Below are 25,392 nucleotides of genomic sequence, written 5' to 3' on the forward strand. Positions count from 1 at the left end.
TACTTCTTCTAACGATAATCTAATGGAATATTAAGTTTTTTAATTGCCTCCACCCCTTGGAAATCGTGCGTCTAGACAATATAACGTTGCCATATTTGTAGATGACGTCAGCATCACGTGGTTTTGTTTTGATATTTTTTTATGAGTTCATCTGCTGCAGACAGGTTATGTTTTAAATTATGTCTGCGAAGGTTTTATTAATAATATTTTATGTCGCATTTACACCTTTTAATTAATTAATTATTTTTGTAATTTGTCATTTTAATTAAAATTTTTGCTCGAAAGTAAAATTTAAATATTTTTTTTTCTGTATTTTTTGGTTTTCAAAAATGATGATAAATTTTTTTTAAATTTTTTTTTATTGCAAACAGTTTAAAAAGGTAACGAAATTTAATACAACACCTGAAAAATTATTAATTTTACCTTTATAGTATATTGGCACATTATACAAATATTCTAAACAAATATCTTTTAATTCACGGCCGATGACTAAATTCAAAATTTGTTAAAATGTAAGCGCGCCATTCTTAAAGACAACATTTTGTTTGTTATATAAAAATACCGCCATTTTTAAGGCTACATTATTTTAACCTTATTTTTCATAATTATAAAAGTATACAAAATTTTGTATAAATTATATATCAAAATTTTTCCATTGCCTAATGCCTAAATACCTAAAAACCTGTAAAATAAAACTGATTTAAATATAGTGATAAAGATACACGATTATTTCGCAAATTAACAAACTGATCCAACTTCTATTTTTGTCTATTTTTTTGTTTTTGTTGTTTTTGTTGCCAAATCACGTTGTTGTTATTACCATATTTGTACCACGTGTTAGTTTGGTTTTCCAATTTGTGTCTGGCTAATTAAAATCTAATTAATTCGAAGTAATTACCGTTCTGAATATTAATTACTTCAAAAAAATGAAAAAACTCAAAAAACGAATTTTGTTTCATTCCAAATTTTTTTTAAATTTTTTTTTTGAAAAAAATATTATTTAAAATTTAAATTCTTTTTTAGCTCCCACATTAGCAGCAAAAAGTGCGTTCTACACTCTAAGAATCACGTGACCGAAGTGACGTCACAAATAAAGCCACCTGACAAAAACAACAACACAAAAAGCACAACTGAACTAATAACCAAAAAGCCACAGGTATTTTATTTCTATTTTTCCTGATTTTTTATTTTTTTAAAAGTACTTTTTAGACTTTCAAACTATAATGCACAAGTTAAATATTAAGATTTTATAAATTTTATTTATTTAACATATTAATTTATTTTATACCCTAGGTATGCTTAATACTAACGCGCTATCAAATTGAGAGCAGTGGGAATCGAACTAAAGACCTTTAAACTACTGAAGTTTTTTACACTTTCAGTTGAATCGAATATTTAAATAACAATTTTTTTAGGAAACATTTCAATTTACTACTCTGCCTACTGACCACGTTGTTAAGAAGTTTGTGACGTCATCGCCACCAATGACGCAACCGGCATGTGACGTCACGCTGGAAAAGAACCAAGTTGTTGAAAGTGAAAAGCTAGTGAAAGCCGAAATTAAAGCAAGGTAATCTAAGTTTTTAATAAATTGTGACTATTTCTCTATGACGTCACCGAACTGATAACGTCATAATTGTAACAATTTCTCTATGACGTCGTTGTATTAATGAAGTCACTATTTGGCTTACTAATTTCTTAGGTGTCAAAACAATTCAAAAGTTACTAAATGTTAGGTGGAGTTCCTAAAACAGAGGGTAATGACGTCACATTATCTTGACGTCATTAAAATTTTTTGAAAAGCATTCAATTTTTGATTTTCGGTAAAAAATATTGTTTTTTTGCAATACCAGAAAAATTGTTTTACGTTTATTTATTCTTGGCTATATAATAAGACAATATATGGCTGCACCGTTATGTTGGTCACGTGATGTAATTGGAGCACTTTTCGTGGCTTCCTTGAAAAAGTAAAAATTCTTTTCCGATATTGATGTAACAAGATGCTTGTGTTAATATAGACATTTGTATTAAGGTTTACTAGAAATTAACTGTTTACGTCTTTGCAATAAAAGACAGTTTAAATTAACGGTAAATTAATTCGTTTGCTTGTTTTTTGAATAACACAATCTGTAGATTAATAATCTTCTACCTTTTTGAATATTATAATATAGTACATCATTTTTTTAAGTTTAAAAAAAAAAATTTTAACAACTAAAGAAAACCTAAAAATCCACTACAAATTGGTATATTTGAAATTTTTTTTTTAATCTTGTAAAGTTTTGTTATGACCCTACAAAATGTAAAGAAAAATTTTAAAAAGTAATACTAACTTCACACTAGTTAAATAAATACAAATATATGGTTAAAACTTAAAAATGCAACATTTAAAAACTCTTATTATAATAAGTAAAAAAACTAATACATTTTTTCAACAAAAATATACTAAAACTATATAATAAAATATTCCAAAACATAAAAAACAAAAAGAAAATTTTATAAAGGTAAAAAAATTTTTTACCCGTACGTTTCATAGAAAAACAGGTTTTATTAAAGTGAAAATGGCAGAGACAGAGATATCTCTTGCCTATTTTCCGGCCCTGTATTTCGTGATATCCGATCCAGCAGCAAATACCTGTTTCCTTAGAGCGCCTGTTTTTTGTATTTACAAGCCGAAAACATAAGGCGTATCTCTCTTGTATAGAACGTGTGCTGTTTTTCTTTTACTTAGCTAAAAAATTAAATCCCTTATATTTAAATGAAATTTGTAGTTTTAAAAAAAAATTAAGGTGTTAATTGTAAATAAAATTGGTTGTATTTTTTTAAACTTAATAAAAGGTAGTATAGCGATGAGAATTTTTTAATTTTTTTTTTAAATAAAATTTGTAGTATTTGTTTATTTTAATTAAGGTGTTACAGCATCACTAATTTTTTGAATATTTTTGAGACTTTATTAGAAGTTTAAGGGGTGTATCGATTAGGGGTACTTCTGTTTAGATTAGGGGTACTTTTTAGTAATATATTCCAATGTATAATGTTATATTTTGAAATAGAAACCTATATTTTTACTAAAAATATTTGAATTTTATCAGATAATTAAAAAAATAAATTTTTACAACATTAAAATTTTTTTTTTTTAATCAAATTATTGAATATTTGACTCTACGGAAAATTTTAGTAATATTTATATAAATATATTTATTTTTTTGTATGAGAATAAGTGTATATCTATAAACTGTTAGATCACAATTAGGCAATAAATTATTTTTGCAATAATAATTAATAAAAATAATGTACATACTAAAAAATTTCGACTTTCAAATGGCAGTGGAAATTTATAGTAATTTGAAATTTAACGCGGTATTAGTTATGACGTAATAATGATAATTCGCAACTAACAGACGACCGTGTTATGATGAAATCGAAAGTTGTGGAATTTTTATTTTCGATAAAAATGTCAATTTGTGAATTCGTTATAAAAATGTCAATTCTGTAATTTTTTCAAATTTTTTTACTTTTTTAAAAAAATTTTCAATCATTCAAATTAATATATTCATAAAAGTTACAGGAATTTAACATTTTTAAATCATTACAATTAACAATTGATATCGTATAAGGTTAAGAAAACCTAATTAACAATACCCCAACAGTCAGTTAATTCAGTTTACCGATTTTGGCCAAATTTATAAATTTTTTCGGCTAATTAAATATATACGGAAATGCTTTCGTTAAATATCAAAAATCATCGGGCAAAATAAACGACAAATATGGTTATGGGAAAGTTGTTACACATTTGCGTATTAACGAATCGGACTAGTTAATTACATTTTTATTGGCACGCTTAAAATCTATTTTAAAACTAGAAAAAGTTGCTTTTTCCGCAGAATTAATTGACATTCTTACAGTAATTCTTACTGCGTTGTAAAATACGGTGTTATTAATATATTGTATCGTTGTATGATGTTATTTTATTCGTGATTTTTGTCAGTTTTTGTTAGTTGCGAACGCACGAAACGAAATAAATTACGTAATTTGATTTTTATACATTGTATATTACTAATAATGGTTTGACTATTTTTAAAAAGATATATATTGCTAATGCTGTTTTATGAGCATTTTTGGTCGTTTAAAACTGCAAGGAAATAACTACATCCTATTAATTTCTATTTTTAAATCATGTTAATTTATTTTTAATATTTTTTCACATTTCCAATAACCCATAAAAGCACACTTGTGCAATGAATAAAATACTAAGTTTAAAATAAATCTAAAAATTAAAAAACTAAAACTTTTCAATTCTCCATAAAATTTTATATTATATTTTAAAACATTATAAACACTGTATTATTTTTTAGTTATAAAACGTGTGGTAACAAATAAAAACCCATCCGGTTTATATAGGTGTTCCTTTTCCATGTAATGTGTTATAAGATATTAATATCAGGCATATTATAAATGTATACACTACTACTTATACATCATATTTGTAATACTTTAATGCACCTTGTAATATTTATATATTTCACGAATTTCTAAACCGTGCATTCAGTAATTTTCGATTTAGGATTCGTCATTTACACCAGAACGAAAAGAAAAATAAAATAAATAAAAAAATACAAATTTTTTGCGAAAATTTTTTTCTTCCATTTTTGTTTAACTTTATATATACCAACCCTAACAGTAACATACGATCCTTGATCACGTGACCAACACCTTACGAATTAACTGTGTTTTCGTATAACAGGATATTGTAGAGGCATTATATCCAGGTGTAGAATTAATGCGACATATTGCCTTATTGTATTCCCTTCTTCCAAGTAATATTTTGCGAGCTTTTGATAAAGTGCCACGTTAAATCTGGTTCGGTGTAAATGGTTTTAGGCTTACGTATATAGGTATAGATACTAGTATATATTTCAAATGCGGTGTTTTATGGGTTAGAAAGTGGAATTATTTTTGTATTTGTTGAACCAGGTTTGGATGTTCAAAATATGATGTATTAAATTTGTATTTGCAGGATTAATTTAACTGTTTTTCTACTTTAAATAATTGTTGTATAATGTATTAGCAATAGATTTAGTTAAAAGATTTAAAGAAAACGTTTAAAATGGGATTTTCTTATTCTATCGCTATACTTTTAATAAGAATTTACATTAGGATATATATCATAGGTTTGGTGGTAATAAATGTTATGCTTATGTATAACCAGTGGTTTGGTGTAGTGGTTTGAACACTTGGCTTCTCTACATGAGGTTGTTGGTTCGATTCCCACTACTTCCATGTCGGCTAGCGCTTAGTAGGATGCTATAAACAGTACAAACTAGACAGACTTATTATCATGCTCAATAATATTTAAAACCGCAAAAAGTCAACTTGAAACTGGGTCAGGGTAGCAAATGTGACTCTATGTTTAGGCCGTGAAGTCTACCTTGCCACATCAAGGTTAAAGATATACAAAAAATTAAAAATAACAACTTTTTCTTATTTTTCATGTTAAGGTTGTTGAAAATGGATAATAATTTAAAGAATTGTGTCGAACGAAATAATTTTAAAATGTGGACGTCGACTAATGATAGAAACTCTTTTCCTGGTGTTTACACACCCGGAACGGAAACGAGAGAAGGTACGAGATCACGTGACCATAAACGAGAGAACGTGGAATACGAAGAAAAAAGGAACGTCGCCGATTTGATTAAAGGTAGATTATAACTCACGGAAACTTAAAAAAAAATTTGATTTTTGAGCTATTTAAACGTCTATTGTATTGGCTCCATTTTTACTGATTTGAATTTAGGCCGCGCACCACAAACGGCAGTTTTTGTCTATTTTGAAGGCCTGTAAATTGGACTATGTTCATGATTTTAACACTTTATTTTTTACTAAATCACGAAAGACCAAACCCAAATGAAATACTAAAAATCTAATAGTCTAGTAAAGGTTTCGGGTTCGAGCCGCACTAACGCTACATTATTTGCCCTTGATCCCGACGTTTACGGATAGTTTAAACAAGTCCCAACCGCACACCCTTACCCAATAAAAATATCAAAAAACCTATTTCTTTAAGGAAATATGAAAAAAGAGTATCTAAGTCTATTAAACCTATTTTTATGTTTTATTCAAATAAATATTGCATTGTCAAAGATATAAGGCAAACATTTTTTGTTAATCAAACGGTCTTGGGTTTGATTCTTACCGTTGCAATGTTCCAGTATTTTGTAAATTAAGTTGTCTATTTTATAAATTGCACTAAACTTGTGATTTTAGTATTTTATTTCTTAATGAATTATCTAATGGTTATGTGTTATACAAATAAGCTATATAAAGCGTTAAGGCAAACGTTTTTAGTTAATCCGAAGGTCTTGGGTTTGATTCTTACCGTTTGCAACGTTGCAGCCTTTAAGATAATAAGACCTGTAATAACTTTTTAATAAAATGCTTCCTTAATCGACAGTGAAAAAAGTATATGCTACATTTATTTTTATTAAAAAACAAGTACAAAATGCATTAACGCAATTTTTCGAACAAACGGTATATTTTCTGCAAAGTTAGATTTTGTAAAATTAGCTTGTTTGCAAAATTTCGTTTTTATTATATCGTTCTAAACCGCCAATGCGTAAATTTCCTTATATTGTGTTGTATATAATTGACGTGTATTTCCATTCAACACCGAAACAAAAAAACGATCTTTTTTGCTTTAATTTTTCGATGAAGCCTAATTATAATCTTTTTACAATGGGTTTCGCTTAGCTAAAACCTTGATTGTTATTCGGTTAGAAGCTATTAAAATAAGCTTTTGATGAGGCCTTTCCTGGTTGCACTGTAAACTAATAAAAGTTACTTTTGTTTACTTCTATGCCTGGGCTATTTAGTTGAAAGGTAAATTTCCTTTAATTGTATTATATATTGAAGGAGCTTGTATTATATTACACTTAATCATTGTTTGATTGTATTAAAAAATTGCGCTAAAGTTGCGTATTTTCTTATTGTATATTTTCTTTAAAAATTGGTAATAAACAATAAGAAAAAACGTATACTAAAAATGACAGATTTTTTGGAATTTTTTGAAAAAGGTTATTTTTATATTGTTAAACTTTACATCGCATATCTTTTGACGTAGTATATTAAAATGGTGCAACAAATTTTATTGTATTTAAATTTAACCTTTTTTCCTTTGCTTTCGTGACGCATTTTAATTATTAGATTGTGAGGTCGACAATTCAAAAGTTTAAAATATCTTTAAATAACATTATAAAATATTCAACAAAAATATTGTTTTTTGCAAAATTGAAGATGACGAATTTGCATTTAAATTTTTGAACTTTTGTAACAACCTTTTCTGAGTCAAATTATTTTAGTAAATTTTTTGAATTTTTATCTAGTTCTAAAAATAAATTATTGCGTTTTAATATAAATTCCCAGAAATGACATTAATTATGCTCAGTTTTATATATCATTGATAATTTAATATAACGTAACACACAATTTTTTTAAATTTGTATATTGTTTTTAAATGACTGTGATGGTAATCGAACCCAAGACCTCTTATTTTTTAAACAAACATATTACTTTACAAATAGATTTACGTCGCAACGACTGGTACAGATATTATTTTACTTATTGATAAAAATTTATTTTATTTTTACTAGATGTAAAAACCGAGTTGATGACGTCACAAAAAATGCATTTTCAAAACCAGGTAAAAAAATAAAATTAGTTCATAAATTAAAATAATATTTAAACTAAACACGACCTAAACAGAGGCAATTTTTATTGGAAAATTAGTTTAATCCCTTTTTATATTTTAGACAAAAAATGATCACGAAATTACGAAAAATCATAACCTTAACCAAGATAAGGAAGACAACGGGTAAGTCACGTGACTTAAAAACAGAATCACGTGATTGAAACGAAATCACGTGACCAACGCTAGCAAACGTAATAAAATACTTTTTTAAACAGAGAATATTTAGTTTTTAAGACGCGCAGATGTTCTCTATTAAAATGGCTAGTCAGTAAATTAATTAAAACTAGGTTTTCTTTTGTGACAAATATTTCTATTTTGAGCCAAAAATATTTATTTTCAATGCCTGCAAAGTGGACTTTCTTCTGCTAGAAACAAATCATATTTTAAAGACACAAAAAATGCCTGAACACAGTCTGTAAGTTTCCACGTTTGTCTGTGAGGCTAAAAATAGAAAAAATCGATCATAAAAAGTTTAATTTGTGCTATTTCTGGCCTCAATTTTCAACGTATCGGGACACCTTTTCCGGTCAGCTTGAATTCCAAAAACACGATTTTAACAAGAACCACGTGACTCCCATTAATTGTGACGTCACCTTAGCAACAAGCACCTGTGACAATGTTGACCTGATTTGGGTTGTTTTAATTAACCTTAATAAAGTTTTATTATTTTGGTTTCGAGACAAAAGAAAAACAACTTTCAAACAAGTCACGTCGCGGACAATAAAAAGGCAATAGATCACAATCGCGGTCATTGTGATGTCATAGTGGGTTGCAGAAGCGTCGTAAACTTTGGAATAAAGCCAACGCGGCTCGACGATTTTAGGCTAACCCAGCGGGAGGTCGGATTCTTTTTTACGGCCGAGCGAGTCGCCGATCTCCGGGTGGCTACACCGTTCGTTTCACAATTAGTCAGGCTTTTATTGTTTGTGACGTCATAATGCATGGGAAAGTGATGCGGTGACGTAGCTCGGTGTGTGACGTAAGCAGTCTTTGCGCGCGATTAGGCGAAAGCGGTGCGGAAATAATCAGTCAAGGTATTCGCTGATCCCATCGTCTTTGCCCATTGTGAGGTAACAGTGTGTTACAATGTCGAACGCGATTTTCGTGGTAATCGATGCTGAGAAATTCGATTTTCGAATTTTTGGATTTCTCCCGCCGCGGATGGATGCGATTACAAACAAATAATGCGATTTCCCAGATTAGGTATTCATCCGCGGGTTTAAACAGTTTAATTTTTGGGTTGAACGTTTTTTTTTTAATATTTTAATGAAATATTTTTGACATCTGATATCCTGGATTAATATTGAATTACTGGATCTTAAGAATTTGTATTTTTTTATTTTTATTTTTATTTAAAAATATTTCTACAAATTAAGCATTTACTGTTTTGATAAAAAATAATTTTTAATGATGTAAAACAATCACAAAAAGTTATTTTTAAAAACTGAATTGTAATGAAGAACAAAAAACATAATTCTTGGATTGAATTTTCCATATTAAAACACGATTTATGATTATCTGACAGTTAAGTTAAGGTCATACATTGTTTTGTGGGTTATTCGATTCAATCACAATCCACCTTAACCTGTATTGAAATTAGGTGAATCCGACAACGAAAAACGACTGTTTTTTTCCACTAAATCGATTATGAAATCAACATTAAACAGTTAATATTGCTAAAAAAGTCATGAAAATTTGACCAGTTGGTTAATTGGTTAATATTATACCCAACAATAAAGTAAGAAAAAACTTTACAAAAATGAAGGTAAAAAAATCAATATTTATCAAGAATTAAAAAAAAAGTATTTTTTTACTGTTTTTAACAAAAAAAATAAGTTAATTTTGAGTAAATTTTATACAGTATTTAGTTATGAAACATAAACACAAAGTTATGCACGTTTATGTAATGTTTTTGGTAAATTATAGTTTTACTACCAGCCTATAGCAGACATTGGACTTAGGTTAAAATTCCCCCCAAAAACACAAAATCTTTTTACACCACTTTTTTCCATTCAAACACAGTCCAAATTAACACGCATTTTCTATCACAATCGAAGCATTGTTTCGTCACAATTGTGGTATTGAAATGAACGCAGGTCACCAGGTCGTCGTTAATTAAATTTTCAATGAAAACCCGAAACAAATTTTTACGCTGAATTTTTAAAATAGGTCATTTTTCTTGTAAAATTTTATTAATGTAAAAATATATAAGTTTATAACTAAATGAAATTTGTTTTTTATAGCATTTATTTGACAAATTTTCAATATTTAATTAAATAATTTTTCTTTTATCATTTTTTTATTTTTTTTGCCAAATGACATAAAAATTAAATTGCAAAATTTTTTTGAAAATTTAAAATAAAACAAATACGTTCTAGAAAACTTCCACAGATTATGACGTCATAATCAATTGATCTGTTGTCCACGAATTCTTTAAACCTTGGTGAACTGCAAAAATCAGCATAATTGTTGTCGCGAACCAGCGTGTTATAATTAACCGTTCATGCAGGCTGGAATTAAGCTTATGCAGCTTAAAGGAACTTAAAAAGAAAGTGCAAGTACGGAAATAAGGGTTTCGCTTTAGAATCTGGCAGGAATTTAGGAAATTGGAAAGCGATTTGTTAAAAAAATGTCCGACGCTTATACTTTAAATACGCATTAAATAAAGATTATTCCAAAAAAGGTTAAGGTAAATATATGTTAATGTTAACCAACTAGTTAACTGTTCCTGATTTTTTTCTATTTTTACTGTTCATTTGTTGATTTTATATTCGATTTAGTGGAAAAAAACAGTCGTTTTCCGTTGTCGGATTCACCTTATTTCAATACAGGTTAAGGTGGATTGTGATTGAATCGAATAACCCACAGAACAATGCGTGACCTTAACTTAACTGTCAGATAATCCCGATTCATTTAAATTCAATCGATTTGTCAGAATTGCAATTTTCAAACCTGTACAAATAATTGTGTAATAAGAGGAAAACAGTTTGTAAAAACATCTTTTAACAACTTACAATATTTTTATTGCGGCAATATCATAAAAATAGGCGCGATGTTTGCTTTGATGACGTCACATTTTTGTTATGACGTCATCAAACGCAGATGCGTTACATCGACAAGGTCAAGTAAATTTGCCAACGCAGCAATCAACCACGTTGACCTCTCAAAATCGGGTCACGTGCCAATGAACCTGTTACGTCACAACCTGAAACAGCGTGACGTCATCATCTGGCGACATGTGACGTCACGGACTTCATAACATTGATATTGAGAGATATAATCTAGTACAAATCTCCTTTGTTAAGTCATAATCAAGGAAAAGTAAGGATACTCTCTCAGCTGGACTTCGTTTTCTCCTCTCTCTCTCACTTTCCCTCTCTCGTTAGTTTCTTTATTATATTTGCCTTCTTCTTGTGGCGTGGTATGTAACAGAGTGGTGTGAATATGAGAGGGTGTGAGATCTCGGGTTCTACATTTAGGTAGTTGGCGGTGAGGTGTAACTAGCTAAGGTACTTCGCACTTTTTACAAGTTTTTTGGCTTAGAAATTAAATACGAGTTTTAATTTGTGTTTGGGATAAGTAGTGTAAAAATTAAGAGATTGTTTTGCTAAATTTCAGTTAATTTTTTCTTAATATAGAGGTTTTGCGTTTGCAAAGTTGCAATAGTTTTGAAGAAATATTTTTTTTTGAAAAAAATTTGCAAGTTCAGTTTAAATATAAATTTTTCACCGAAAATGTATTTTTAATTAACTAAAACCTAATATTTTTGTATCCAATTGACACAAAAACTTTTTTTAGACTATCGGAAATTTTAGACTATCGGAATTTTTTTGAATTTTTATAACTCAACTAAGAATCGCGTTTTTAGTTCACTTGTTTATAAATTTTAAAGCTTGTTTATCAGGTAAGCCTTTTAAACGGAAATAATGTTTTTTAATATTACTTAAGTATACGATATTTAATGATTAGTAATTAGTGAATACAGCATATCAGGACCTAATTCATATCACGATATTAGGTATTTAAATTTTAGGTATAATTAGAGGGGGGACGTAAACAATTAAACCTTCGCATAAAATTAAACCTTGGGTATTTTTTTAAATAAAAAAAAATGTTAAAATTTTTTTTAATTTAAAAATGTCATTAAATTAACATTATAAACTCTTTAAAAAACTAATTTTGTTTCCATTACATTTTACAAACTCGTGGAAATATAATTATTTCTTGCGTCGCGTTAGTTTTCGTATGTAATAATGTATTTAGTCATTATCGGGCACCCATATTCGTTGATTGGGTTTTCCATATTCGAAATATTCTATTTAAAAAATTGTTGATACCGTTTTTTGCGCAAATTAACAATAGTTTATGTAATATAAAACTTCGCCGTTTGACAATGTTTATTAGTTAGTTATAGTTTTCAGTTGTAGGAATGTGAATAAATTAAAATTTTGTACTTTTTAACAAAAAAATATAGTTTGTAAATTGCCTTTGTGTTTTTAAAACAGCTAGAATTAAAAAGAAAAATTGTTGTTTTTAACAATTAATAGATTTAGTTGTACTACAAATTAATTATATATATAGTGTTAGGTAATTCTTATCTTAAAAATTAGTTTTTTTTTACTAAAACGCAGTAAATTAAGATTTAATTAATTTATGTCGCATTAATTTACGAACCGTAATAATTGATTTTATTTCAACGGGTCACTTACCTCTAGTATGGTCCTAATACGCCCGATTTAATGCATCGCAAATTTTAACGGTAGCCCAACGTGAAATTTAATTGTTTAATAAAAAAATAGGTTAAAGAAGTTAAAAATTGAAAGTTAAAAGAAAATAAAAACAAAATATTTTTTATTTAAAGTATTTTTACATATTTTTGGATATGCACTTTTTTTATTTTTTAAAAACAAAATTTTTCCGTTCAAAAAACTACTAAAAAAGCTAAAAATTTCTATCTTATTTGTTTGACGATTTATATATTTTTATATCCTTGTGACGTCACCCGAGCATGAGTTGCAATTTTAATCTGATGACGTCATTAATTTCGAGCAAATCGCAAGCGTAAGAAATGAGGTCTCATGACTTCAGAAATTTCACCACAAAACCTCAAAGTTATGAACTAAAAAGTTTTATCTGAAAATTTCCTATAATGCGATATCGTAGTTAAGAATTTTGCATAAAACGCGTAAGGTATTATCGCACTCACGTATGTTTATGACGTCACAACGAGCCTTTATCGTGTTAAGGCCGGCGTTATATTGGCAGTCGCGAATGAATTTTCAGTATTCGGTATGGGAAAGTTGAGATGTTACTTAGGTCTAGAAGCTTATTAGTATCAATTTTTTAGGTTATTTTTTAAGTTTTATTTAATATTATGAGGTTTAAAACAAATTTTAATTATTTTTCAGGTATTTTGAATGCAACAAAAGACCGTTTATTAATAATAAAAAAACTGAAAATCATTTCGGAGATTTTAAAGCCTCAATACCGGAAATAAGTTCTCATATTTCGGCGAAAAAAGGTGATTTTATCCCGATCCCCAAAAACATCGATAATTCAAAGATATCTGAACACCGCGAAAATATGAAAACCTCCCCGGTCAACGAAAACCTTTACAGCAGGAAGAACTTTACAGGTTAGATTCTCTAAATTTTTTTCTTAAATTTCATTTTCACCTTAAAAAATCGAATTTTTATTTTATTTTAAGACTTACGTCCCATTAAAACTTGAAATCAAAAACTTATTGATTACATTTGGTCTGTTAACGCCCGAGTTAAAATTTAAATTATTTTTCTAATTCGAAAAACTGACAAATTTACTTTTTTTACGAGTTTTGATTTTAATTTAACGAAATTTTATTATTAACTGTTTATTTCGTTAGATTTTAATTGATTTCCTAATCAGAAAAGTGTCAAAAATAAGATTTTAAAAACTTAATTTTTTGTTTTCTTATAAAAAAGAAATAAAAATAATAAAAAACGTCAAAAATTTGTGTTTTAAAAATTATGTAAACTAAACCGGAATTTTTGTATTGAAATTAACGAATTAAATTTTAATTATGACGTCACATAATCGAATTGTTACATCACAATAACAACTTCATTTCGCTTTCGATGTAAATGTTTCTTAGAAATAATTTTATTAGCGAAAAAAAAACGAAATTAAAATAATTAAAAGGCGTTAATTACATATATTGGGGACTTAAATTTAAATGAACCGCGTATAGTTAAGGGACATAAATATATCTGCGAATGTTAATACCTATACAATACACAAATATATTTAAATTTGTTTTTTAATAAATAAAAAAAAATTGTTTTTTTTTTACCTTTCTTGAATTAATTAATTAATTAATTTTTAACTTAAACGCTTGCTTGCGAATTTCCTATTTGGCTTAAATTACCATCTCATTAATTATGACGTCACACGAGGCCCTACCTGTTATGTCATAACTGTTCGAAGTGATTTGAAAAGTTTTCGCTACTAAAAATAGCTACGTTTATGTCTGGAAAATTGGAAAAACCCAACAAAATATTTAAATTAATTGATCCGTGTTATAAGTCACATGCATTACAAATTAAAACGTAAGAAAATAAGGAATTAGTTTGTTGTTTGATTGTAATTTTACGTGATTAAGTTAATTTGTAATCGTGATTTTGCTTTTAATATAACATTTGTTATTACTCTTTTATTTTTTTTTAAATAAAAATAAATTTTTTGTGTTTTTTGTCTTTGAAAATATACTAAAAATGTTGCTAATTTTTTAACAGTTTTAAAAAAGTATTATAAACCCAAGTTAATCTTTTGATCAAATTTTAAACCTTTTTTAAACAACAACTCAATTTTTTTTTCAACAGTTAAGCAGCAAGTTCCTCGTTTGGACGAAAATATTCTCCAAGAGATTAACTGTGGAACTCTTGAGTCAGTTAACAAGAATCTTATCATGCAGAATTATCTAAACAGCATGCAGAGAGCTTTCAATGTCGCCACTGGAGGCGATAGGGAACAACAACAATGGGTAAATATATTATCATGCTATCTGGGGTTCGAATCCCGGCAAAACCCAATTATAATTTGTTTAATTTACTTAAAGAAAAGTGTTTTTTATCATAATATTTTGTGTAGGACCATAATGACGTCACAAAGTCACCCGTATCACGTGACTTAGTTCTCAAAACCAAGGCGTTGGAAAACTGGCCAAATACCAACAGCAACAACTCAGTCCCACAATACAACTTTCTTATACAACAACAACTGATGCAAGCTGCCCTCGCCAACGCTGCTGCTGGGAGACTACAAGCGTTACCAGGCAACGCTTTACAGGCCATGGCTTTGTCTTTAGCTGCTGGAGTTTCACCAAACGCAATGCAAGCTTCGTTGGCTCATTCGCCTGTTCAAAAAGAGAAGGTAATATTTGATCTTAAATTTTATTGAAGATGTGTGTATCAAAACATACCCACAATGGAGTTTAGTGGGCGATATATGTTTAATTTGTAGGCTTACAAAGTACGCAAAACTGCTGTTTGTGGTGAGCGAGTAAATTTTTGCGGGCAAATATTAGTTGTGTTTTATTTTGTATTATTTTTTTTAGGACGCAAGCCCACAAGACCAACCTCTCGATTTATCCTCAAAACTTCCACGTCGACAAAGTGAGGATAAACAACAACGACCACAAGATGGCAATAAAGCGGCATCAGGTAAACTTGAATTTATTTTTTAGTAAAAACAAAATGGCCACCGCATGCCAAAACGCACTTAAAAACTCATAACAAAATAATGCCTAACAATTAAAACACTCTAATTATGTTAGAAACTGGAAAAAAATGCGCAAATTTGAGCTTTTTATCAAATAAGTTTTTCATTTAAAAAGTTAACCCGTTTTTTTGGTGTTTATTTTAGTTAACAATATTATGGAAACAGTAAACCCGATGTTTCAACAACTTTTAAGAAACAACCAAATAGCTCCAACATTCCCTACTCTCTTTAACGGGGGTTTTGCTGGTCTTGGGGGTCAACTTAACCCCAGCCCAATATCGCCCCCTATGACAGCTGCAACTTACGCCCAACAATTTCAGGTTTGATTTTGTTGTAGTTAAAATTTTATTTTTTTTTTAATTTTTTTTTTCGATTAAATAATTTTTTTAATTTTTTTTTCTAGAATTTATTGGCCTCTGGAATGTACCCCCCACAAAACCACGTGATGTCAACATTACCCACATTCTACGGGTCCAACTCGCAAGGTTCAAACCCCAGATCGACCCCTAATAACACTGCTAAAAGGGGAAGACCCAAGAAACGATCTTATGGAATGGAATCGCCCATTACCCCAGCTGGTACGTTTAAAAAAAAATTAATTTAAATTTTGTTTGTATTTTTAAAATTTAAAATTACAACTCAAATTATTTTTTTAGGTCAAATGACAAAAAATCTTCTCTTTGATTCGATCACCAACAAAAAAAATTTATCGGAAGTTTACGGCGCAATTCCGCGGCAAAATGGTGATTTTATTGCCGCCAACACATCGCCGAAAGCACCGGGGTCACCAGATTTGCCTCATAAATGTGATATTTGTGACAAATGCTTCCAAAAACAAAGCTCATTAACTCGTCATAAATATGAACATACAGGTAAAAGTTTATTTTATATCTAAATTTGAAGGTAATTTTTGAAAAATAATGTAATACCAGCAGCATACTGTAGTGGTCAGAACACTTGACTTCACTACATAAGGTCGTGGGTTCGATCACCACTACTGTCAAGCTATAGCACCCTTAAGTAAGGCGCTATAAACGGTATGAACTCCCGCTAGGCTAACACTAATCAGAAGTTTAATTATCGGGCAATTATATTCCAAACTGCCAAAGGCAACTCGAGACTGGGTCAGGGTAGCTTATGTTACTTTATGTTTAGGTCGTGAAGTCGACTTTTTTTCCAATTCGAGGATAAATAAATGTAAAAAAAATGATATTTTTTTTAAAACGTTTTTTCCTTTTTAGGCAAGCGGCCACATCATTGCAACGAATGTGGAAAATCGTTTAAACATAAACATCATCTAATTGAGCACCAAAGGTTGCACAGCGGGGAAAAACCCTACCAGTGCGATAAATGTGGAAAACGATTCTCACATTCAGGTAAGCACTTTAAAGTTGCTTCTGCTTAATTTTTTTAGTCGTTTTTTTTGTTTCGGCTTTATGGAACTTTTTTTGTATAAAATAGCTTGTTTTAGTTTATTGTTGTTATTTTAAAATATTCATATTAGCAAATTTAAAACAATTTTCTTAGATTTATAATTTTTTCTGTTTTTACACTTTTAAATAAATTCTTAATCACAAGGCAAATGCCAAACCAAATTTTATAAACGTAACTTTATTCATTTTTTGATTAATTCTTTATTATTATATTTAATTTAAATCATTTCTCATTAATATAGGATCATATTCGCAACATATGAACCATCGGTATGCTTACTGCAAACCCGAGGATAATATTATGCACGAACTTCGACAACAAATGAAGAAAAATGGGGAATTAAACAATAAACAACAACGAAAACGAAGTAAGTAGCAGCCATTTTTATTTAAAATTTAAATTTTAGCAAGATGTTAAAGTAAATCTAATAAAATTTGTGTTTTTAATACACTAGGTCTAAAATATTATTGTTTTTCTTTTAATATTATTTGCGGCCATTTTTTTGTTAAACAAAATAAAATAAATCTTAAATTTTTTTTTTACTTTTTTAGAATCACCAGAGAAGAATCTTTACTCTGACAACACCGCACAAAAACGAAGCCCCGAAAACATCGGGAATCCCTTTCCCTCTTCGCGGGCTCACCTGCCCTCATTCCTCGGCGCATTTTTAGGCAAAGACTCGATCCCAGCCCAAAACTTTGTGGCCAATAGTCCGGTGATGAAAACCGAGACACCTAGCGATTTTTACGAGAAAATAATGATCCAAGCTCGCAAACAAATCGAAGAAGAAGGCAAAGCACAAAAAGACGATTCTGACGTCACAGAGAAGGTAGAGCCAGAAGCGAAACGCGTTAAAGTTGAATCACCGCTCCATAGCGCCCCCACCGGCCAATCTGAGCAAACCAACGAAGAGCAACATTTGAAGTCGAACGTCACCGAAAGAGTTTTCAGTGGCGTAGTATCGCCGGGATTTCCCCATTCTGATGACGTATCATCAATGTCACCCTCCCCCTCCTTATCGTCATCGCCTCCCTCTCCGGCAATGACGTCACCAGCTCGGCCAATCAGCGGCGAGCGAAATCGCCATGTGGCTTTGAAAGGCTCGGCCTCTTTTTTGCACATTCCAGTCGCAGCAGATATTTAAATAAAAACAAAAAACAAAAACACGTGACAATTTTGACCGCGTGTCTACATTTGTAACCACGTGACTACAATCGTGATCACGTGACATTTATTACTTAGTTTATATAACAAAAACAAGTGTTTTTTTTGTTTTTTTTCACGTACTACTTTTGTTTTCATTTTTGCGTACTATGTTTATCTTCAACGTTATTGTGTTACTTCATAATCACCACGATTGTCTTCACGTACTCAGTGTATTACGTCATAATTACTTCATTATTTTCACTTCAATGTTTCTTACTATATTCACTGCTTTCAAATTTTCGTTTTTTTTCTTCACAAAAAATTGTTTTATTTTTTATTTCTTCAATTATTTCCGTACGTGTCTGAAAAATTATATTCCGAATTTTTTTTTATTTTTGTTGTTGTTGTGTGTTTTTTTTTGTTGTTTTTTTCGTGACGTCATCTTTTAAAGTGCCTACTTTTATTTGTGCACGTTTAAGTTATTGTTTACGGTTGCTTAATTGTTTTGTCGACAAAGGGACCAACTGTTACGTCATAATACACTGTACCTTTTTCCGAATTGTTACGTCACGCAGTATCGATTATTACGTCATACACAAGTCATTATTACACAGCTGCTTCGCTTCATAACGCTTAGGCACCCTTACTATATAATCTGCATGGCGAAAACGGATTGTTTTTTTGCATGACGTCACTTTAACTTGCATGACGTCATAGTGTTAACGACAAACAATTTAATTGTGTTAAGTTAGGTGCGTTTTTTTACATGTTTTCGTATGGATCTGGATTATGTTGAAAGTTTTAATTAATTTTGATAATTAAAAATTAAAATTAAATTTTAATTAATTTGTTATTTCAATAATTTCAACTTCGTTCATTTTTTTTGACTGTTTCACATTAGAAGGTCGAAAATTCCTTTAGCGTTGATTTTTTTCGTTTCTTTTTCTTTTGCAAAATGTGCATAGTCGTGACGTCATTCCGGCTTGTTTCTAGCCATGACGTCATACTTTTGTGTACTGCCTTTTTTGTAACAAAATTATATACCAAGTGTACTAATCGCTGCAATATATTATTCGTTTTGCATTATAATAAAGGCTATTGCAATTGTAAAAATGAATTTGACTTAAGAATTTTTTTCAGTTGGGCATAGGGCTTTGGGTGTTTAAAGGTTTTAATTTTTGCTAATAAAAGTTTCTCTATAAAATTATAATGTAGAAACTGTATAACTGTATTGTATAAAACATTATTTTCCTCGAAATTGTTTGGTCAAATTTTGAGATAGGATTTTACATTGAGGATAACTAGTAAAACTCACCCGAGCGTATTAAATACAAACTGTGAGGATTTTAAAAAATGTAAACAAAAAATAATTTTAAAAAAGTTGTTGAAGTTGTTTTTGTGTTAAAAAGCATGTTTTATTTATTTGTAGGTTGTCTTATTTTTATCTTTTTTTTACTTCAAAGCTTTGTATAAGAATAGAAACTGCTACATTAACGTACACTATGTTGAATATTGTTTTATCTGCAAAACATTCAAGTTAAGTCTGTGAAGGTAGCAACAAGATTTAACGAAAAGAAAAGCTATTTTTTCTTGAGATACCATCAGTCTGTCAGTTAGTCAGTTTATAATATTCGACTTGATAAGTATTACTTCTGTTAGTTTGTTGGCTGTTTTGTCTACCCAGTCAGCCAGTGCCAATATCTGCCTTATTAAATTAAACAATTTCTTATTATTACTAAACCAGTCTGAAAAGTAGGGCAGTTTTCGACGATATCTCGTGCGTGCAAGCGTAAAAAAATGCGTGACCGCGCGTGCACGCGTACTAAAATTTTCGGTCTATGCGTGCACGCGTGATTTACGTTGGCGTGTTTTAGGCGTCATAACTGCGCGTGCACATTTTTTTAAGACACCAGGCGTGCAAAACGCTAATTCCAGGCGTGCACTTTTTTTATGAAAAAAATCTCGTGCGTGCACGCTGCCCTACTTTCCAGACTGGTTACTAAATTAATAACTTGTTTTGTATGAACAAACGCCAGCAACGTTTAAATAATTGAAGATTAAAAACAAATTAAACTAAAACAAAAATAACAAGTTATTCAATGAACCAGTTTATTCTTTTGCCAGCTACTTAATATAAACAGAGATTAAAAACAACTTAAAATTAAAAAAATGACAAGTTGGACAGAAGACCCTCTTCGAACAAGTAATCGAATTTCTCTTGTTAACTTAGATGTGATTGGTCAACGACCTGAGCCCATTGTTCCAGATGGAGTCTGGATTGAGATCCAACCAAATATTCTAGATAATGAGGCTGGGGTGAGAGTTAAGTTTTCTTTTTTTTTCTTTTTTTGTGGGTGTAAATTAATACAACTCGCTTGGTGTAGTTGTAAATACACTTGGTTTTACAACATTGGCGTTGAGTAGATCCCTTTTACTTTTATGCTGTAGCATCCCTGACCAATGAAATATAAATATTTCAAACTTCTGATAATTCAAAAACCATTTGGCATATTAATTATCAGGCATTTATATTTAATAATATTCCAATCTTTTTAGTTTACTCTAGACTTGATTAGGGTAACAAATTTTACTCTATGTTTAAGCCATGAACTTGCTCTTCCCATATCAAATATGAATTAAAATAAAAAAATCAAATATATAAAATTTTAATTTTGTTAGGAAAATGCAAGGTTCGAGCAAGATAAATTGATGTCGATATTAAAAGAAAAGGAAGAAAAACTGAAAAAATTTCAGAAAGATGTTCAAAATCGAGTCACAAGAGCAGCACAAATCCATAAACAACAGCTGATAAATGAGCAAGTTGAAAAGGTAAACAATCATGATTATTTTAATTTTTTTAAATCAAGTTTTTTTTTTGTTAGTGTTAAAAAAGTTTTAATTTTAATGTTGTTCTATATATAATAGTATGTTGGATTTTTAATTTTATTTATGATATTTATATTTCACTTTTTTCTGGAGCCTGCTATTTTGTAAAAAAAAACTTTTTATATTAAGTTTGACTCTTAACTCTTTTAAAACTAAATTAATTTTAATTAAGTATAGTTTTAAATTATAAAGACCAGTTTTAACAAAAAATATAAAAATAAAATTTGTTTGAATTCTAGTTGCAATTAAAATTATATATATACTAATAATTTATTATTAGATGGAAGTAGAACAAAAAGTTTTATACAGAAGTGCTAAAGCAGCAGAAAAACACACACCGAAAAAAAATCATTGTTTATATAACTCCAATCCTATTGCTATCAACTGTTGTGGGCAAATTGAAGCTGCACCAAGTTTTCAAACAAGCTACAAATCAAAAGAGGTTTGTTTACAAAATAAAAGCATAACTAAACATGTGTTAAAAGTGATTATAAAGCATCTACACAAAATAAAGTTTGGTTAAGACATATATATACATGTGACCAATTAAAAGACTAAATTTCACGGTGAATGAATAAAAGGCTAAACATAAAAAAAAAATTTTTATCCTAATTTTTTATTAATTTTATTTCGAATAGGACCCTGTGTTAAATATATGCATGGGACAATCTGAACATTTACAGCGGAAAGCCCGTAAAAAGTTGGCAGCCAAACTAATTGTTCCAGATAATAAAGTTGTTGAGAAACCCTCAGTGAGTAACAACTTACCAGGAGGGGTATGGGGTGTTGGAACTACCAGAGATGTAGGTTTTGTCATACTTTTAATTAATCAAATATTTGTGTATACAGTATTTTTATCCATGTGCATTTTTGTGTATGTTGTCTTTTTTTATCTCATTTAGATTTTATAATTAATTATAAATATATTGTTGGTTTAAACATAAAAAATATATAATATTTTGTAAAATTAAGCTTTAGTTATTAAATCCCAAAAGCCTTTATTAATTTTGTGTATAGATCTTTAAAACTAGTATTTCTAACTTTAATCGATTTATTACTTACTTAGAAATAAATATTTACTAAATTAACAAAAAAGTAATTTTTCCTTTTGTAGAAAAATGATGCTAGAATAGCAGAAGAAATACAAAACAACACAACAACTAACAACAACCTGGGCCAGAGTTTTAACAATCTTACTTTAAATGAATTTAATCAAAACAAGGACAAACTGCAAACAATTCCTGCAACTCCAGCACCACAAGATGTCGCTCTTGCCTCAGTACAAGAAGCTATTACCTGTGGTTGGTTAACCAAAGTTTAATTAAATTTGGCAAAAAAATTAAAAAAATCATTTAAAAATATAATTTACCAAAAAGTTTAAAAAATCAAATAAAAAATTTTTCTTTTAAATAATTTTCAGGGCTTAAAGAACGTAACCTTGACAATGTAACTCCGTGTTTAAGGGAAACCCCCTATGTAGATATATCAGGAGACCTTGAGTTAGCCCCCATTCATGCTTCAGCGCACATACCCAGTGTTGTCCATTTTAAATCACAAATATCATCACAATGGGAAAGGTTTAAAAGTTATTTTTTTGTTTATTTATTCTGCAGACAGTTGTATGCATTCAGCTTGTTTAATTACAATTGAATCACGTTAAAGAGTTTATATTTGTTTTATTTATTCAGCAAAGAAATAATTCCAACAGATTTAAGTCATGTTCTCAAAGACAAAGTTATTGTTTCAAGATCGTTCTCTAAAATCAATCCACAAACTATTTTGGTGCCAACTGAGAAAATCGAAAAACCTCAAAAATTAGGTAATTTTTTACTTAAAAAAGGCTTAAAAAGTCAACTCTATGGCCTCTTAAAGGTTTTTTTACTGATATTCCTAATTTTACCTATATTCAAAAAGGGTATTTTTTGCTATTTATGCCTTATACATTAACCAGTTATTATTCACTAATTTATTACTACATTTTTATCAAAAGTTTTTTAACAAAAAATTAAAATTTACAGATGAACCTTCAGCACCACCTTTTCTATATCCTGGTGCAATTGCTTATGAACAAAAACGAGCCAATCAGAAAGCTCGCTGGATGTCACGGCGGGTGTTTGCTGATGCAGAACGAGAACATTCAAGAGAGCAAGCGAGAATTAAAATCCACAAACAAAGAATTGAAAAGTAAATGTATTTAATTTAAAATTTTGCAGCTGCAATTTTTAAATCAGCAGCATAGAGTATTGATTAGAACACTTGCTACACGATATGAGGACTAGGGTTCGATCCCCACAGCTCTTAAGTTGTAGCGCCCTTGAGTTGGTATAAACTCCTGCTGAGCCGTCTCTTAATCAGCAGCTCAATTATCGAGCAAATATAATCTATAATATTCCAAACTGCCACAGGCAACTTGGGACTGGGTCGGAGTAACAGTTGTTACGATATGTTTGGGTCGTAAAATTGACCTTTAAACATTAAGGATAAATAAGTATAAAAAAAACAAATATTGTATAAATTTTACCTTAATACAATCTTTAAATTTCTTAAATTTTTAGAATCCGAGCAGAAAAAGAATTGGAGCGTGAAATTATTGAAGCAAAGTCACGTGATCAAGTGATGGAAGCAATGGTTGCCAAACAACGACAACTTGAACAATCCCAACTAAAAGAGAAAAAATTGAAAAGGAAAAAAGAGAAGCAAGTTAAACAACAAAAGATATCACAACGGTATTGCATTGTTAATATTTTCAATTTTTTAGATTTATTCTTAATGTGGAAAGGTTGACTTTAATGCTTTAACATTGGGTAATAATTGTTTTCCTGACAAAATCTCGAATTGAATTTTTTGCCCAATAATTAATCTGTGATTAGTTTTTGGCTCAGTTTTTGGTACTGTTTGTAGTGCCACACTTTAACATGGAGACAGGAAGGATCAAACCAAAGGCCTCATGTAGTACAGTCAAGTTTACAATGGATAATTTATGTCTATCAATGCTTGTGTTTAAGTCTTAACTAAGTTCTTTATTTTTAATTTTATTAATAATTTGGGCAATATAATCACGATTTTTAACTTTGCTTTAAAAAATTTTAAATTTATATATATATTAAATTTTTTTTAGGTTTTCGGTTGCTTTAAAGACACAATTAAGGGAGAAAACAGAACAAAATAAATTAGAGCTTCCTCCATTATGTATGTGTGGACCTACTTTCTGGGATACAGATCCAGATACTTGTGCTAATAATTGTATTTTCTACAAAAATCAAAAAGGTAGGATTTTGCATTTTTTTAGCTTTTCTTTTATTTAATACATATTTTGGTTTTTCTTGTATTTTGGTTTATCATGATGTCAAAAGCCAGTTTATTTTGTATATTTTTTAAATTCAAATTTAGTAAAATTAAGTAGTGTGGTATACTGGTTATGGCATTGGATTATGAGATGAAAAGTTACAGGTTTAAGTTGCACTAAGGCCACACTATTCACCCTTGAGCCAGGCGTTTACAAATTTTACACGCCACAACAACATACCCTTCCCCAAAAAATATTAAAACTTATTGTCTTAAGGTGATATGGAAAATATATATTACATGTTAACCTAATCCAAAATAGTGCCAGTATAGAATATTATTCACCTTTTTTGCCTTATTTTCTAAACCACAAAAACGCCTGTATTTATAATGCTTTTATTGTTTAAAATTACTACATTTAAACTTAGAACCTGGGCTAAAATTGAATTTTTTATAGCAAAAAATATCTTTTTTTAGCATATGACAAAGCATTAGAAGCAGTATTAAAAGCGGTTGAAAGAAACCTTGGACCGTTCCATAAAGATCGACTTCAAAAATGCAGTGTTGCCCTTTCTCTCGTGACCGAGAAAGAAAACATGGGTGATGATACTACAAGATCTGTATTTACTGATCGTTCCAATCTAAGCGGAAACACTGAACATTCTAGAGAGGGAATCACTGCTTATTCTAACCGTGGAAACTTTACTTTTCGATCCGAAGTTTCCTCCCCCAGTTTGTTATCCGTTAATGGACTTTGATTAAAAAATAATAAGATTATAGATTTTTTATTTGACTTGTAAATTAACATTTATAATTTCTTAGATACTTTATGTAGTTTTAAATGTGTTAATTGTGACATTATGTGCTTGTTAATGTTAGTTTTTTAATAAAAATATTGTTTACATATTTTATTAATTAGTTAGGCAAAAAATTAGATTTATTTTAAGTTAAACTATGGAAAAACACAAATTAAAAATTCTTTTTTGCATTATTTTTAGACAATACTTAAAACCTATATAAACAACTATTTGGCGGAAAACACAACTAATAAGTAAAATAAATTTTTTTTTGAGGATAAACATAAAAATCTACGTTCAGTTTTTCTCTGTTGTGACGTCATAGAGAAATGTTTTTACGATCAGCTG

General features: G+C 29.4%; 2 protein-coding genes across 3 annotated transcripts in view; both read left to right on the top strand.

Annotated features, from left to right (window-relative positions):
- LOC145741609 (uncharacterized) overlaps positions 1-19,176 on the top strand; it is a 33,967-nt gene extending 14,791 nt beyond the window's left edge. For both annotated transcript variants that reach the window (XM_082559216.1, XM_082559217.1), the window contains 15 exons: positions 1,024-1,156; positions 1,416-1,570; positions 5,496-5,695; positions 7,644-7,693; positions 7,803-7,864; positions 13,150-13,376; positions 14,599-14,759; positions 14,867-15,148; positions 15,333-15,438; positions 15,641-15,816; positions 15,900-16,074; positions 16,153-16,368; positions 16,738-16,872; positions 17,172-17,297; positions 17,482-19,176. In XM_082559216.1, coding sequence (XP_082415342.1) covers positions 1,024-1,156; positions 1,416-1,570; positions 5,496-5,695; positions 7,644-7,693; positions 7,803-7,864; positions 13,150-13,376; positions 14,599-14,759; positions 14,867-15,148; positions 15,333-15,438; positions 15,641-15,816; positions 15,900-16,074; positions 16,153-16,368; positions 16,738-16,872; positions 17,172-17,297; positions 17,482-18,074 — 2,797 coding nt within the window. In that variant the 3' untranslated portion in view covers positions 18,075-19,176. The remainder of the gene's footprint in view (positions 1-1,023; positions 1,157-1,415; positions 1,571-5,495; positions 5,696-7,643; positions 7,694-7,802; positions 7,865-13,149; positions 13,377-14,598; positions 14,760-14,866; positions 15,149-15,332; positions 15,439-15,640; positions 15,817-15,899; positions 16,075-16,152; positions 16,369-16,737; positions 16,873-17,171; positions 17,298-17,481) is intronic.
- A 1,038-nt stretch (positions 19,177-20,214) lies between these two features.
- LOC145743277 (uncharacterized) lies at positions 20,215-25,005 on the top strand. The gene is made up of 11 exons (XM_082561200.1): positions 20,215-20,392; positions 20,756-20,905; positions 21,243-21,404; positions 21,601-21,765; positions 22,077-22,263; positions 22,383-22,539; positions 22,651-22,781; positions 22,981-23,146; positions 23,518-23,688; positions 24,081-24,229; positions 24,725-25,005. The coding sequence occupies exons 1-11, from the start codon at positions 20,246-20,248 to the stop codon at positions 25,003-25,005; spliced, it is 1,866 nt and encodes a 621-aa protein (XP_082417326.1). The 5' UTR covers positions 20,215-20,245.
- The last annotated feature ends 387 nt before the right edge of the window (positions 25,006-25,392 follow it).

The sequence above is a fragment of the Corella eumyota genome, chromosome 2, assembly GCF_963082875.1.
Source record: "Corella eumyota chromosome 2, kaCorEumy4.1, whole genome shotgun sequence".
NCBI classification, from domain to species: Eukaryota; Metazoa; Chordata; class Ascidiacea; order Phlebobranchia; family Corellidae; genus Corella; species Corella eumyota.